At 34.5% G+C, this 16667-nt stretch overlaps 1 protein-coding gene across 8 annotated transcripts in view; it reads right to left on the bottom strand.

Annotated features, from left to right (window-relative positions):
* The window catches only part of LOC134802727 (probable nuclear hormone receptor HR3), a 170173-nt gene that overhangs the window by 108649 nt on the left and 44857 nt on the right, over window positions 1–16667 (bottom strand). For 2 of the 8 annotated variants that reach the window (XM_063775381.1, XM_063775387.1), the window contains exon 1: window positions 3369–4158. The exons of 3 other annotated variants lie outside the window; for them this stretch is intronic. In XM_063775381.1, coding sequence (XP_063631451.1) covers window positions 3369–3471 — 103 coding nt within the window. In that variant the 5' untranslated portion in view covers window positions 3472–4158. Of the gene's footprint in view, window positions 1–3368; window positions 4159–12521; window positions 12630–16667 lie in introns of those variants that run through there. 3 more of the 8 variants (XM_063775383.1, XM_063775388.1, XM_063775382.1) reach the window with 2 other exon arrangements.

Below are 16667 nucleotides of genomic sequence, written 5' to 3'. Positions count from 1 at the left end.
ATGGTAACACAATAGGAAAAACTCTGGGACACTTTTTTATCCCATCAGGATCGAAAGAGCTCACGAAATAACCCATTAGAAAATTACTGGAAAAACGTAGTCCGCATATTTTTAGACATAATTACTATTTAATAACTCAAAAAGAGCTACAAAGAGTAAAACCCACCGACTATAGTCCAATACTATTATACAATAGAGTATTTGACTACTTGTCAAATCAGTTTCTTTTTTCGAACTGTCAAAACGATTTTGCTACTATGGAATTTATATGAAACACTAGCATGTGACGTCACGTTCAAATTATCTACTCTTTATAGTTTTATACGGGTTTTGAAATATAAATTGTCTAAAAATAACTGCTATCTACGTTTCTCTATTAATATTCTGGTGCTTTATTTCATGCGCGGAGTTAAATAATTTGTTTTAAATACAGTCTAATACCCTATCACCCTGCGTTCGTGACCCACAAATGGTCTCACCGGAAGATCAGCGCTGACTTTTGGGTTAGCATTTATGCTGAGGCGGGACCATTTCGTGGTAAACTATTTATTTATTTTTAATACAGTTGCTCAAAAAGTGCTACTTTACGTAGCTGTTTAGCGTGCGGAAAGTTGGTTATCTCGAACTAGTGCTTTTTACTTTTCCAATTTTTTTAAATTTATACGTGTTCCAATTCACGACTACTTATTGATGAGTGTTAATATTAGTTTCCTTTAAACGTCGTAATCAGCAGAAAACCCTACTGTTAATGTAAGAATGTGAAAAATATACATATTTCATATTTTAATACTTACCTCTTCATCATTATAACACGTTTATTTTTTAATATTGAATATTGAAAATTCCGTTCTTAATAAGTTGTCTGAATGGAACGGAATAGCTGCCAAACGCCCATAGATATAATATACTTAAAGACGACGTCTAAGCGAGCTGTCACTGTTACCACTTTGGTTTAGTGTACGATTAACAATATTTTACTTATTTTTTCGCAACTGTATTAAAAAATGTCGTTCGATACACGTGCGGAAATGTCATTCTTCACTCGTCCCGAGTCTTGCCACTCGCCTGCGGCTCGTGCCAAGATATCTCGGTACTCGTGAAGTAATGACATACCTTCCGCACTAGCATCGAAATGTACTATTTTATGTTCAACTTTCTTTGTTATTTCTTTACTTGTGTATGTTATAGTTTATCACGAATAAATGAGATGATTTATGATTTATGATTTATTAAGTATGATGCACTAGTTTAAGAGGTACGTAATTTAGTATCAAATCCAATTAAAGGTTTTTTATGAGATTTTTCATGCATTTATGACAATATGTTTCCTTAAAACTGCTACATTCAAATAATAGTCACATCTGAACGAAGATATTCGAGTTAATTTTGGACCATAATCTCATCACATGTCTGTATTTCACATTCAACTCAATACTAGTTAACCTTTTTGACAGTTCGAAAACGAAGGTGATTTGACTACTCCCCACCCCACCCTTTAGAGATTGTTATATCTGTCCTTTCGTCGGAAACTTTCTGCTATCTTACTGCTGAGAAGGGCGGGAAAATCACATATCCCTTTCTCTCCCTGTCCCTCTCAGCAGAAAGTGTCTCGAAAATGATAGATAATAACTAATAACCTCTACTTTTTGATGTCTATAGGATAGGTAGCAAAAATTTGTAAGTCAGTAAGGTAGCAAGCTCTTGTAAATATTTCTAAACTTAAATAGAACACACAAGTCTATAAGTACCTTGCCAAGCAACGGCGCAAGCATACATTATTATAATCCAAATACAGAAGGGGTTTACACACGCTCATACAAAACTGGTTCAGACTCCAGTTATGCCAACATTTCAGTTGCGCAACGCATTTAAAAAGAAACCAGATTGCTTTCATACTGGCCACACCGAGTCCTTTTTTAAATTTCGAACTTCGAACGTTCACGCGCGAAAGCACTTTCGAAATGTCAATTAAGATGAGAAAGTGTAGCATTTTTTGAAATTCGAACTTATTTTAAATACCGCGTAACCTTTTTAAGGAGTCCGTAATTTTAAAACGCATTATGAAAAAATACCGGATTATTTTAACTTTTTAAGCACGGAGATGACATAAAATAAAAGTATGAATTCAATTTGCAACAGTAGATTCAAAATGGCGTCGTAACTTTTTAAAACGGTGGATTTCGTTCGGAAATTAAACAATGCTCATCTCATATTCTTAAATGGCTACTTTCCTCCGTTTCGTTACGCAAGATGTGAAATAATTATTTAAATAACAGTGGTTATGTTATGACATAACTTTCTAAATTTTAACAATATGATCACGCAATGGTTTTATCTTTTTAATAATGTTTTTTAAAGCATGTTTAAAGAGGATGTTCCTAATTATAGTGTTCGGTTTTATAACTTTAGTTTTTTGATCGTAAAAAGTTATAGGCACTGCCAATTTGTTAAAAACTCGGTCTTGTACTCAGGGTTCATGTATATAAATATTAGGTATGACCGTCGTATAATTTGTATATTACTATATTCATCAGTGTTGCCAGTAAATAAAATACCATAAGATACATATTTTTTCTATATTACTCCTCTGAATGAACAACTGAACAACACCAGATTAGAATAATTTAGTGGCTGTCAGTGACTTGTTAGTGATAATAATATGGTTAGGAAAAAATATAAAATTCGCAGTACACTAGTTATACGCTATTAAACAATGTTTTTTTTTCTTTTTTTTTGTCAGTGGTCGTGTGTTGAGACATTAAGTTGACATTAAATATCAAAATAAGATTAAATAAGCTTAATTCGTTTCAAAAAGCTTCATCTTTCAGGTCACATGGTCGCTATTTAGCCATTAGGGCGGATACGGTTAAATTTTAACCTAAAAAGGTGTGTTTTTTCAGCGTTGTTTTAGGGGTCTGTAGTACCTCTTTGGGATTTGTAGTACCTATTTGGGTTTCTACCATCGGCTCTGCGTACAGCTACAAGTACAGATGTGCAATTTGTCGAAAATTTAATAAAACTTTGAAATTTTACTCACAAATCGCATGGAAATTTATATTTTAGAAACAGAATGATTGAATGTCCATAAAAAATGAGAATTCTCTGAAATTTGTAAGAAATTTCGCAATTTTGTAAACTTTCGCACAGAGATCGGATACCGGTATTTTTAGTATGGGAACGAAATCGGTACTTTTTCGTTCTTTGTTAATTGTTTCTTTTCTAATTCTACGAAGTTTACCCAAAAATACAACTGTGTCCTACATTTCAAGTATAAAATAATTCGAAATATAATGATTATTTCAACGTTTTTGCAAAAAACCGGTTCCGATTCGCGGCACATCAGCTACAAGTACCTGAAATCAAGTTACCTTTAATACTCCCACCTGATGTGTGTGGTTGCTGACTCTGCTGCACGTTAGTCTGCTCCAGCTTCGTGCTGACCGTACTCCACATGTCAAACATGTTCAACATATTGCCACTGCGGCTAACACAACATAACACTACACAACATGTTCACTGGAAAACTTGCAAGTGTCAAGATCTTTCGTCCGTACAAAAGCTTAAACTATCTAATCTGTTCCCTTAATTTGTATCTTTAGTTTATTATTGCGTTTTTTATAAATATTAATATAAACTTTCTCAAATGGTCAACTAATGTAAATACGCTATTTGGTTTAATATCAGTCTAAAATTTCGTTCGTAAGGTGAGGGTTATTTGCTTGGGAGTTATTCATAAATTCTATTTGTGATTTTACTATTGATTAAATGCGTATAAACTTGATAAAGGTTATATTGTCGCTTACGGGATGAAAATGTTCGTTTTTTTCTTGCTTTTTTTCCTCTTCATAGTCTTTTCGCGGCGCTCACTTTTCAAAAATCGAACGCGTCATAATTTTTAAATTGAACTGCGCGTCATTTTTTTCGGTTATTTTTTGCCTGCGTTCTAGTATGCACTGGGATGCAGTTGCAGTGGGGGGTGTTAGGGGTGGGGGTTCGGAAGCGATGGTGGCAAATGCGCATGCTCGCAATCGATCCTGAAACTACTTTCCTTGCTTGCTATATGTGCTAGCATTGTGCTTGTATTATGTCATTCACTTTGATGTTTCTACGGTTATGTGGTCCTTTTGTTATGTGGCGCGGTGAAGTATTTTTTAGAGTCGACTTATACAGGCAGCAGCAGAAGTTGCTAAGCGGGCCAGGTGTTCAAAATTATCTTGACACGACTTTATTGATTAGAGAATGAGAGCGTGTCTAGGTAATTTTAAACATTTCACCCGCTTAGCAACTTCTGCTGTTGACTGTACTCCGACAAGAAACTGTAGAAAATTATTGAGGGCGCCACTTCCTACGTAACTTACATTTTTGACGTAAAATGCTTAAACATGGCTACAATTTAGTATGGAATTTTTTTAGTTCCATTTTATGTAATTTCTACTATTTTATGTCGCACTGTAAGTGGTCTTTAATTACTTAGTATGAAACTAGTACAGATTTCTGTGGTTTTACGTCGTGAAGAAATTTGTAGGAATAGATTTGTTTTTTTTTTGTACCATATTTTAAGCAAAATAAAGATATTTGATTTGATATTTGAAGTCATAAAAATCTACATAATACGCGCATAAGAATCTTTTGTTTTATTGAGATAATGATTATGCTACTTATGAAAACGTAGGTACGTAAATAATTTAAACGAGGAATATTACTCAAACCTAGTTTAAATTTCATTTATGAATAAGTTTAATTAGGTAGGAATGCAAAACCTTATTGAAAAGAAAACTAGTTATTCTAATTCTAATACAAAACTGAAAATATCCATTTTTATTATCTAAGTACTTAGATTTTTGCTAATAAATAGAAAAATCACTTTATAACTAAGTATATAATTTCCAAAAAAAGTTTTTAAAATAAAGTGATTCCTTTTCACATGAAAAAAATTCAATCAATTGCTTACATTTTTAAGAGTCGTTCCACGTGTCCCTTAATGCCCTACTGCTGAATAATTTAACCCTTTAAACAGCACATTTTCAACCCTTTTTCATAATGATTAGCCGTCACGTCACGTCACGTCCCGTCACGTCACGTCCCTCATGACGTGTACACACGTCAGCTGTGACGTGGTTACATTTTAAGTGTTATCTGTTGTTACAAAGTGCTCAAAATGATATATACGACGATAAAGTCCGTTTAATGTAACTTTGCACCGACTTGTATACTTTTGTGTGTAATTTTAGTTTTTAAGTTTATCGCGAATAAAATAAATGATTAGTAAAGAGCTTTTTTTGTATGGTTTTCATACAAAAATAAATTCTAAATAGGTTCAGTAATTTTTGAATTACACAATGAGTTCGACTAATTTTTTTTCATTGTAGACACCAAAGGTAGACATAAAATTATTAAAGAAAATGGCTATCAGTAACCACTTAACCAGTTATCAATAACATACAATATTAAACATTACATACGAAACATGGCCGGGCCCAAAACGCAAGAAATAGAAAGGAAAATCCCCGAAATGTTGCATTCACATGCGCAGGCGACATTACGCAAGATTACGTTGCGCGCGCGCCGGCGCGCCAGCCATAGGAAGTAGCGGAAGGGGAAGCGGATGGCATTTAACTACAATCCAATTACCACCTATAATGGCTTATAATTTATAGTTGAAAGTAAACAAAGCGAGTGTGTAGGTTTGTAAAGGGCGTGTAACTTGCTTATAAGACCCCTCAAATTAAACAAAACAAATGTATAAGTTTGTAAAAGGTGTGTATGTGTAACTTGCTTGTAAGATCCCTCAAATTGCGACTATCTTCTCATAAGGCGGAGTTTATGCTTGATTCCCACCGAGTCTGTGTCAAAGAGTAATAATTGTACTAAAGATATACAGTAAGATATGTAATAGTCTTTACAATTAAGTTAATATCGATTTTCGATTAACAAAAATCATGTTATTAAGTAGAGTAGAACAATTAACTAGAAACAAAATAAAGAGAGAGATTAGGTCAGGGCCAACTCTATTCAAACAATAATAAAATTAATTAGTAAATTTTCAGTACTTACTCCAATAATTTTATTTAACTTTATTGCACATAAAAAAGAGTACAACAGGCGGACATCATGCCAATATAGGCATTCTCTACCAGTCAACCATAGGGCAAAATAGAAAAGCGTCGAGGTGGATGCAGTGAGAAATAAACAAAAAAAAAACGTAACTTTTGAGCGAAGTATAATTTCTACATAAATACTATTATAATATGTTTAATTATACCTTATGACTATGAGTACACTAAATATACAAATATTTATGTATACAGTATGTAACTGAACAAAAAGCAATTACTCAAACCCGTTAATGTTTAGGTCATACTAAGCAACTTTTACTATGGGACCAAACCAGAAATCGCAAAAAAAAAAATGACTCTCCCATAGGAAATTTCAACATCAGTCCAGCGAAATGTACGAAACATCCAATTTTTTTTCCGCGTTTTCGGAGTTGGTCCCATAGTAAAAGTTGCTCAGTATGACCTACCTACGGGTTTGAGTAGTTGCTTTTCGTTCAGTTACATACTGTATAATATTCTATGATTTTAACCCGCTACATTCTGTGCCTTGGACCACTCGGGCCCCAAGTGAAAGTAACTGCCAAAATCTGTAGAAAGCGAGAGAGTGCCTTGATCGATGCCGTAATTATTATTAGCCATTATATGAGATATGCTAAACGAGCCGGATGTAGATGGCAATAAAAAAAAGTTAGAAAAAGATATAGGTACCTATATAAAAAGTTAAGAGTTTTACAGCATGCCAATACAGGGCGTAAAGGGGCCCACTGATTAACAGTCCGCCGGACGGTATCGGTCTGTCAGTTAAGGTAGCCACTGACGAGCCTTTCAACAGTCCAAATAGCGTGGCTGCAATTCAAAATCGGTCCGTGAATGTCAAAAACGTACAATGTTTAATATTAGGATGCCGTCCATTTGGATGAATCCATTGTAACGGCATCCATTTGGAAAGCTCGTCAGTGGCCTGCTTTAGAACAAAATTTTGACAGTTCCGAACAACTGACAGGCCGATACCGTCCGGCGGACTGTTAATCAGTGGGCCCCTTAACAAAAATAGTGGGGATCCGAGTTAGACCAAGAAAAATCTGCAACGATTTTGATAGCACACGCAGTGCCAGTGTTATTTATACGTCATAATTTCATAGAAGTTTGACGTTTAAAATAACACTTGCACTGCGTGTGCTGTCAAAATCATTCAGACTTTTCTTGTGGTCGAACTCTATTCGATATCGTGTTAAAAGGAAAAAGTAAAAGAAATAAAATTTTGACGCATTTTTTTTTTTCTATGGCACAGGTCGTCCGAGTCCCAAGTTCGGACAACTCTCTATGCAAGGGCCAAAAAATTTTTTTTAAAAAGTGGCAAATTTGAAAAATGTATGCGCTAGGACAAGAAAATTTTAATTTCGCGTTTTTCTACTGAGAAAGTGGGTATAGCTGACTGAATGAGTGAGTGAGTCATTCTACGTATATAATATAGTGATAACTGCAAACACTAACATAGCTATAAGTACACACTAACAATAACTATGAGACTATGAGTCTGTACAAGTTACTTTAAATAAATGATAAATACCAAGAAAGATGCTAATGGCGCAGACACACACTCTCTAAAATAAGTTTTTATCAACATGGACAGACAATAGTCTTCAGAAAATTATGATATCGCCTGGAGATTTGCGAGAAACAAAAAAAGATGAATTTACGATTATAATTGCACATAATTGATGAGTTCTGTGTCCTCGGGACACGCAAAAGTATCTTTGTAAGGCTCTGAGCACTAAACTAAAGATAGATTCATAATCATCTTATTTATGAATCTTGAAATAACTATTAAATTTCATTTTTTTTTGAAGTATATCGTACGAAGTATATACATGTTTAATTTTATGATTTCATTATAATAGGTATATCAATTAGTATTTAATTTGTAAATAGTAGGTAGTGATATCGGTTAATTATTCTCAATTACAGTACAAATCCTGCACCAACAATCATCTCTTTTTGGCCCAATGATTGACTGGTAGAGAATGCCTTAAGGCAGCGGTCGGCAACAAGCGGCCCGCGGGCCGCATGCGGCCCGCGAACCTCTCACTAGAGATGTGCGCCGATGGCAAAATCCTCGGCGGCGGCGTCCGATGATTTTATGACCGGCGGCGGCGGCGTGATCGGCGTGAAATCGGCGTGGCATAATTTTTGATACTGCATGAGAACGTGGCTGTAGAAACTCTACATTAAAGCCTTCTGAGTATTTACTAGGCTATCCAAAACATATTATGTGTGTTTTCTAAATTATTGCCGAAAATTATTACCCATCATGTCACTTGGCAACTATCTATTTATTACCAATACCAAACGAACGGTTACCAACGGTATGTTTAAATATTAAAATAAGAAGGATACTTTAAAACACTACATTTTAGGCAGTATTTTTACTTACTTTGTAAGCGGAATACAAATAAAACACAAAAAAAATCTTTATATGTTAAGTCTTAAATCTATATTGACTTTTCCCAGCCGCTGTCGCCTCACCTAGGATTTGTTACGAAATAATGATGAACTACATACTTTACATTTGTCTCAACTGAAGTTTAACAGAAATTTATGTTAGAATAAAGATGTCATCGTTTTCGAAAGTAAACGTCTCTGGCAGGTTGATTCGCTCAACAGAATGTCTTTGAAGTGTCCCGTTTTATGGAATATTAAGGTCAACTTTGTTTTCTTTACTGCTAGCTTAGTGATGATACTTGGTGATTTAAGTTCCTATAAGTAGGTATAATTGTTTAGGTAACATAGCTCAATACGTAGCTTTAGCCTGACTTTTATAATTTTGATTGAAATACATATTGTTAAATAAAAGAAGCTGATAATCACATTAAAGAATTGATCGTGTGTAATTTTAAATGAAATTGTATATTATGTGATAAATAAATCAAATCATATCTATCAAATGATGACCCTTATGCGTGTCACCAGCATCACAAGAGAAATCATAAAATACGCAATTATAATCGTGGTGACAGCTTGCTGGAGATTCTAAAAAGAAAATAGCATGTTTATGTCCTAGGATATGAACCTGTTATTTTCTTGACTTTAGTTCACTGATTAAATTGACAATCAAGAGACTATTGATGTAAAACAAAATGCGTTCTACAAAAACTCTGTGCGATAAAATATCAAATAATAACCTGAGATCCAGAAACTAGATCTTGTTTAAATGAACGCTAAATCGTTATCACGGCTAGACACTGCAAAGACAAAAATGATGCTAATTTGGTTCACTGGCAAATAATAAGCGAAAAAGCATAAGGATCTTTAAATTATACCTCTGACACTATCTACTCACTACGCAACATGGAATAAGACACGATAGGTATCAAAATTTCCCACGCCGATTATACGCCGGTCAAATTTATCGGCGGCGGCGGCGTGGAAAATTCGTCGGCGGCGGCGGCGCGGCGGCGCGGCGCACATGTTTACCTCTCACTTGCGACCCGCGAGCCTCCCTGGCTATTTTGTATGTAATATGGACAAACGTCAATGTCTGATAAAGTCTTTATTAACAAAGTGCGGCCCGCGTTAACTTCGTTAACTACTATGTGGCCCTTGGCTGCTAAAAGGTTGCCGACCGCTGCCTTAAGGCATTAAGTCCACCATTTTTACTTATTATTTTATGTGCCATAAAGTATAAATAAAAAACCCGCTACGCTATATGCCAAAAATCATCAAAAGTGACGTTTTCTTCAAACAAAAATGTACTTACACACATATCCGATCCATATCATATTTGAGCGTTGCTTTTATTTTTTGCCATTTTTATATATTGTGACGTTTTTTGCCACTTTTATGTTATTTCTACTCAGAATCACGAGCTATTTCGATCCTAATGGGATAAAAAAATGTCACAGAGTTTTTTCCTATTGTGTTACCATTTCTCCATATACTTTGTATGGCGGTAACAAAAAGGAAAGTTTGAAAAATGTATGGATATTTTAGGACACTTTTTTTCTCCTATAGGGATGAAAAGGGCTCGCGATCCTGACTAGAAGTAACACTAAAGTGGCAAAAAAGGTCACAATATATAAAAATGGCAAAAAATAAAAGAAACGACCATCTAGACCGAATATTTGATGTATCTTAAAGTTCGAATCTGGCCGAAAGTAGCTGGCAGAAGCTAGGACGTGTTACAAGGAATCCAAATGAACAATCCTTTAACCAAGCCTCAAAAGTGAGCGTTCGGGCCTCGCCGAGTTTCGGCGGGCCAACTTTCACCGTGTCGTAACGTATTTTTAGACGACTATCTCCATGTCTCGTTATAATTGTTATAAAACATTTTGTAATGTTTATAGATACAATATTAAGTCCTAAGTTTTATAAAACACCGGACAAGTGCGAGTCGCACTAGCCCACCGAGGGTTCCGTACTTTTTAATATTTGTTGTTATAGCGGCAACAGAAATACAACATCTGTGAAAATTTCAACTGTCTAGCTATCACGGTTCATGAGATACAGCCTGGTGACAGACAGACAGACGAACAGATGGATAGTGGAGTCTTAGTAATAGGGTCCCGTTTTTACCCTTTGGGTACGGAACCCTAACTAGATGCCCAAAAGGTTAAAAAACGGCATCTCTAATCATAAATATTTTTCAGTCTCTAAACAAACTTCCTTTAAGTGAGATGGACTTTCGCCGTTTCGCAAGGTTTTTTTTAGATGGCTATCAGCTTCTCCATATTTAGTTACATATTAAATATTTTGTAATGTTTAGTGATACAAAGGAACTCCTAAGTTTTATAATTTATAATTTTATTTTATTTACAGACAAAAGTAAATTTATTTTTAACTGAACGGAACTTTTCGCCGTTTCGCAGCGTATTTTTTGACGGCTATCGGCACCTCTATATTTCGTTATTACCTATATACATATTTTGAAATGTTTGGATATTAATAGGTTTAATTACAATAGTTAGATTTGAATTACTTTTCATAAAATGATATAATTTCCATATTTCTAACAATTGTAATGTTATAAACTGAAATAAATGTCATATACTAAGAAAAAGTGACCAAGGCCTCCAGTTATATCAGTTATTTCAGTTTTTTGGGTTTATCATTTATATAGTAGTGTTTCTACTTGAAATAAAAACAAATTAAAATATTTTCTGAAAATAATTTAATTTGTTCTAATACTTCTAATAGTATCTAAAAAAAGTTGTGAAGTAACAAAATTAATTATGCATAAACAAACAATATTCCCACAAAAAAAGGGGGATATGTGTAAGAGTATATGCAAATAAAACATTTTTCCATAAAAAACCGAAAAAATATGCATTATGTAAGATAGATCGCCATGAAAAGGGTTAAAGAGGAAAAATATACAACTGAACTGAAAGAATGAATGAACGAATCCACTCCTCGACCTAAAAACCCAATATAACAAATTAGAAAATACCCGTGAAAAAAAACATTAGTTAAAAACGCCCTTCAGAACGAGAGAAAAAATGTTTCCCAAGAGTTTCCCAACCTTCTCTCTCCGACACAAGGTTAGTGTATATCTGTCTCGCTCGCACGTGCAATATAAGATCATGCAACTGCATAACCTTGATTTGATGCAATTTCGTGATAGACAATTATGCGGGCATTATGACCCGTTTTATTTTAAATGGGTTGCGAATTCGCGAAATTGTTTCGATATGTTTTTTTTTGTATTGATTATTTAGGTTTTGTCTTTTTTTCAGTCTGAATACGAAATCGATTGTGTCCTTAAATTTGATTGATCTTAATATTTATAATCAATTTTTATATTTTTTATTCAAAAATTAAATTATAAAGTATTTAAATAAATTAGTCATATTTTGAAGTTTTTGTTGTTTATGATATGAGATGACAATATAGATATATAGTTTTAACACATACATTGTTGGATATATATACCTACATGTGTTTTAATTAATTTCATAGTATATACTAGTTAAAAGTGTAAATAAATTGACCTATTTTGACCTCTTTTGACTAACAAAAATAAGAAAAAAATCATATTTCTCCTGATAAATAAAATTACTTAAATAGATATTCTTATATGATATGATACTTATGATTAATGATACTTTGTAGGTTATAGCACACCTACTTTGTTGACAATCTTAAATACTTAAATATAATGTAAATAAACTTTTTATCCGATAACACAAATAGTTGAACGTGTCTCAGTTTTTTAATAAACACGCTGTATTTATTTCTAATCTTGACCTAATTTTGAATTAGTCCTTAAAATATATTATAATATTATTTTTCACGTCATTAAACATAATATATGTCAAAAAAACGAAAGTTAATAACAATACAACTTTATATTAAAATTATTTTAACCGTATAACTCACGTAATCAAAAAAGTGAGTCACCCGTATTTATATTTGAGTTTTATAGTTAAAAAAATACAGACGAAAAATCTCAACCAAAAAGAAACTCACGTCCAAAAAAGCAATCCATACACTGCACTGTCACACACACATACGTAAGTACTGGTTAAGAACGCGCGGGCGCGGCCGTGCGCGTGCGACGGTCGGTGTGTACTGCGGTGAACGGACGCTTTTAGGCTTGGCGTGCGATTTGAAAAGCTGAGGATGCCTGAGGATTTTGCGGAGCTGGTGATGGGTGTCATTCTGAATCCCTAACAACGTTTGTCTTGAAGTCACTTGCACTAACTGGTTTGTCCTAATGGGCACATGCCCTAACGATAAATTGTCATAACGATTATTTTCCATAATGTAAGGTTCTGAAAAATGGTTAGGTTTTAGAACTTGCTGCCACAAAAGTGGGTTTGGTTAGGGTTAGAACTGCGACCCTCGCAAAAAAGAAAATATGAAAATATATATAATTAATAACATTAGGATAAGTAATCAATAATTAGGGAAAACTAAATTAGGGTTTTTATTTAACACTAAAAACCCTAACGGACAACTGATCATTTTGACAAACAATATTAGGGAATGCAAAGATAGGAGAAAATACTTTAGGGATTCAGATATAGATGCTGATGATGATGGTTAAGTTATACAGGGTGAAATTGTAAACACTTGTGTTGTTGTACCATTATAGGTAAGACAACTTTTACTATGGGACCTATTATATTGCGAAACAAACGTGATTTATTTGCCGGTTTTTGCGTAATGGTACGGAACCCTTCGTGCGTGAGTCTGACTCGCACTTGGCCGGTTTTTATACAGTATTTTATGGAAACTAATATGTTCTAATAATGACTCTTGCGCCTAACAGCTATAAAAATAACAAATGACACACATTGCATCCTATATCCTGAAACGGATTATTTACGTTTTTTTTTTCAGAATAAATGAATCACAAATTTAAAAATATACTCGTTCATTAATGAGGTAAACGTTCTACTTGACGGCCCATTTCCAATAGATGACATACCGTTTGTCAGCTCTATTGCTTGGAAGATTGAAGGTATCAAGTATTGTTCAGCACTGGGACGTTATATTGTATTAGTATGTCCAAAAATGGCATTAGGTGAGCGTTTCTTTAATTTTGTGCCATTTTTATATATTGTGACCTTTTTGCCACTTTTCTGTTATTTCTAGTCAGGATCGCGAGCCCTTTTCATCCTTAGGACAAAAAAGTGTCCTAAAATTTCCATAAATTATTTAAACTTTCCTTTTTGTTACCGCCATTGGTAATACAATAGGAAAAAAAGTATGGAACATTTTTTATCGCATTAGGATAGAAAGAGCTCGTGATTCTGAGTAGAAATAACACAAAAGTGGCAAAAAAGGCCACAATATATAAAAATGGCACAAAAAGAAAAGAAACGCTCAGGTAATTCACTTTTAAATTCCACTTTGTTACTAATTATTACTATAGGGCCCCAGTGCAGCCCTCCTGAGCTTAAAAGCAGTGTTAACTAGGGATGTACCGACTAGTCGCCGACTAGTCGGGAAAGCCGACTATCCGGCCTCATTTGTAGTCGGCGATTAGTCGGCGACTAGTCGGCAAAAATGGCCGATTAGTCGGCGCCTTATAAATGACGGAAAAACAGGCCAAAAAGAAATAAAACGCAAATATTTACTGTAAGCTTTTCACCTATTTTACCCAAATTCCTATTTAGGGTGCTTACGAAAACTTTTGTCCGAATTATCGACCGTGTCGTCGCTTTCTTATGTCCGATTGTCCGGTTTTCATATGAAATATAGCCTTAGGATTTTTTTATTTATTTTATCTTTTAGCGTTACCTACTATAATATGATGAATAGCGCGAAGAAAGGGGTAAAACGATTGTTTTTTAAGTGCATCTGAACCGAACTTAGACGAAACTAATGATCTGGCCGACTAGCCGACTAGTCGGCCGACTAATCGGCCATCCGAGCGCCGATTAGTCGGCTAGTCGGCCAAATCAATAGTCGGTACATCACTAGTGTTAACCTTAAAATCTTAATCTGAAATTTCCTTCTTCAAGTTCGTTTGTTTTTGAGATACCGCCTTTTTACTTAGGACGGCGTGTTGACCAAGGTGGTGGCCCAGTCATTCACAGAGGGAATAAGTCTATTTCCTAATAGGTATTCGAATGTTCGCATAATATACAAATATCTGGGAGACCGAGCTCGGAAAACATATAAAAACTCAAAAATGCGCGTTTTCTCAGAGATACATACCGGGTGTGGCCTGTAACACGAGCAAATAATTAAAACATAGATTGTACTCCTCAAACGGTGACACTTTTGTTCAACAACTTTTAAAAATTATGAACTATTTAGACTCCCTATTTTTCATACGAAATAAATATTATCTTCAATGGACGCCATCGCCACGCCATATCATTGTGATTGACGTTGCTTGTCACGCCTTAAACATAACAAAATTCGCAATACATTGCGTCTTAGAATAAACTTTAAAGTGTATTAAAAATCAAACCACAAGTTATTTTTAAAGTCGCTGAACAAATGTTGGTCAGTATGAGGAGTACAACCTACAGTTTAGTTTTGTGCTCATTTTACAGGCCACACCCGGTATAAATATAACACCTGGCTATATCGATTTTTCGCCCCCGAAAACCGCCATATATGTATCTATAAAAGTTTATCGATATCGTTAGAGCCGTTTCCATAAATAAACAAGAATTCTTCGTTTAAAGGTATTCGATAATACGCCTGTAAAACTGCACAAATTATCACGAGAATCGGTTGAGAAAATGCGAACTGTAGTGGAGCGCATCCGGCCATATGAAAGCACTTTTGAAAGACCTTCGCTTCGCTCGGTTAACAAACATCAAGCCCTTTACGAAAACCAACAGGCCGTGCCAAACTAATATAAATACCAGTTAAAATTAGTTTGTTTTGACAGTTTAAAAGCTTGAAAGTTACAATTTTCTTTCCACATCAATCAAAGTCTGAACAACATTTTTCCCGTTGAAATGTAAATATAAAAAATAATTTAAAGAAGTATGAGAAACATTTAAATGTTATTTCTTCCCTTTTTATGAAGGTTTTACTTGATTAGAAATATATTATGTAATATTCTATCCCAACAAAAACATAAATGTGAAATGAGAGCCAAGTTCAATATTAAGAATAGGGAATGCAAATCGGTTATTTTTTGTATGGAAATAACCGCGGTTTCGGTTAATAACCGATAATTTCCATACAAAAAATAACCGAAAATAACCGATTTGCATTCCCTAATTAAGAATATGTGTCGTTGACTCGCCGACAAAAAAATTGAGATCTATAGGTATGGGTGCCAAGTTCTGTGTTGTGTAGAAAATCCTGAAATTATAAAGGATTTGATTAGGCTAGTTTTTACGTATCTCTAGTTCATCTGGAAGTGGGTTAGGTTTTTGATCTATATGTCAGACAGTCACAAAAATGCCGATTTTTAACTAACTATTTGAACTACGTTTATGAAATTTTGTATTTTGGACAAGCTAAGGGGCTTGAATACATGTGCTAAATTTCATGTGTGTAGGTTAAGTAGGTTTCAAGTTGTGAAGGGGTCAAAAGTAGCTCGAAATGGTTCGTGTAATATTACACACGGTTGATACGTCACCAGTTCCTTTTTCTTTGAACTTGACTGGACACGCTACAGCGTGTCTAGATACGTTTTATAGGTAGGTTCATATGGTAACCCTAACCGGGTAAGCAGGTGTATGTCTGCAATTTCTTATTTAATTGGTACATATTCCACTCGGCACAGATATTAAAATATTCAAATCTAAACAGACCCCTCCCGAATTAGAATTAAAAGCAAATTAGAATGGGAACCGGTCCGGTTCGCAAATAAACCGGACCCTTGCGAACTGTCCACGTCCAGTGGTCCCATTGTTATTGTCCACTAGACGTCATTGGGGAAGATAGTGTCATGTTTCTGACTTGGATGTGCAATTTTGTCTCGAAGGGGTGATTAGAAGTTGAACTAGTTAAGTAACGTAAAATCACCCAACTAGGTACACAACAACTAGGTAACAAATAATTACTTTTCACCACACCAGCTCGGAAAGGCTTACTTTGCACTTCAAAAACGGATAGCAAAGTTGCTATCAGTAATTCACAGCATGTGAGGCAAAGTAATCAAATGCAAATTTTGAGTTGTTTTCTTATGTTTGC

Source organism: Cydia splendana, chromosome 25 (genome assembly GCF_910591565.1).
Source record: "Cydia splendana chromosome 25, ilCydSple1.2, whole genome shotgun sequence".
Lineage (NCBI taxonomy): Eukaryota > Metazoa > Arthropoda > Insecta > Lepidoptera > Tortricidae > Cydia > Cydia splendana.
The sequence above is the reverse complement of the archived record's forward strand: the minus strand, read 5'-3'. Positions and strand labels throughout refer to the sequence as shown.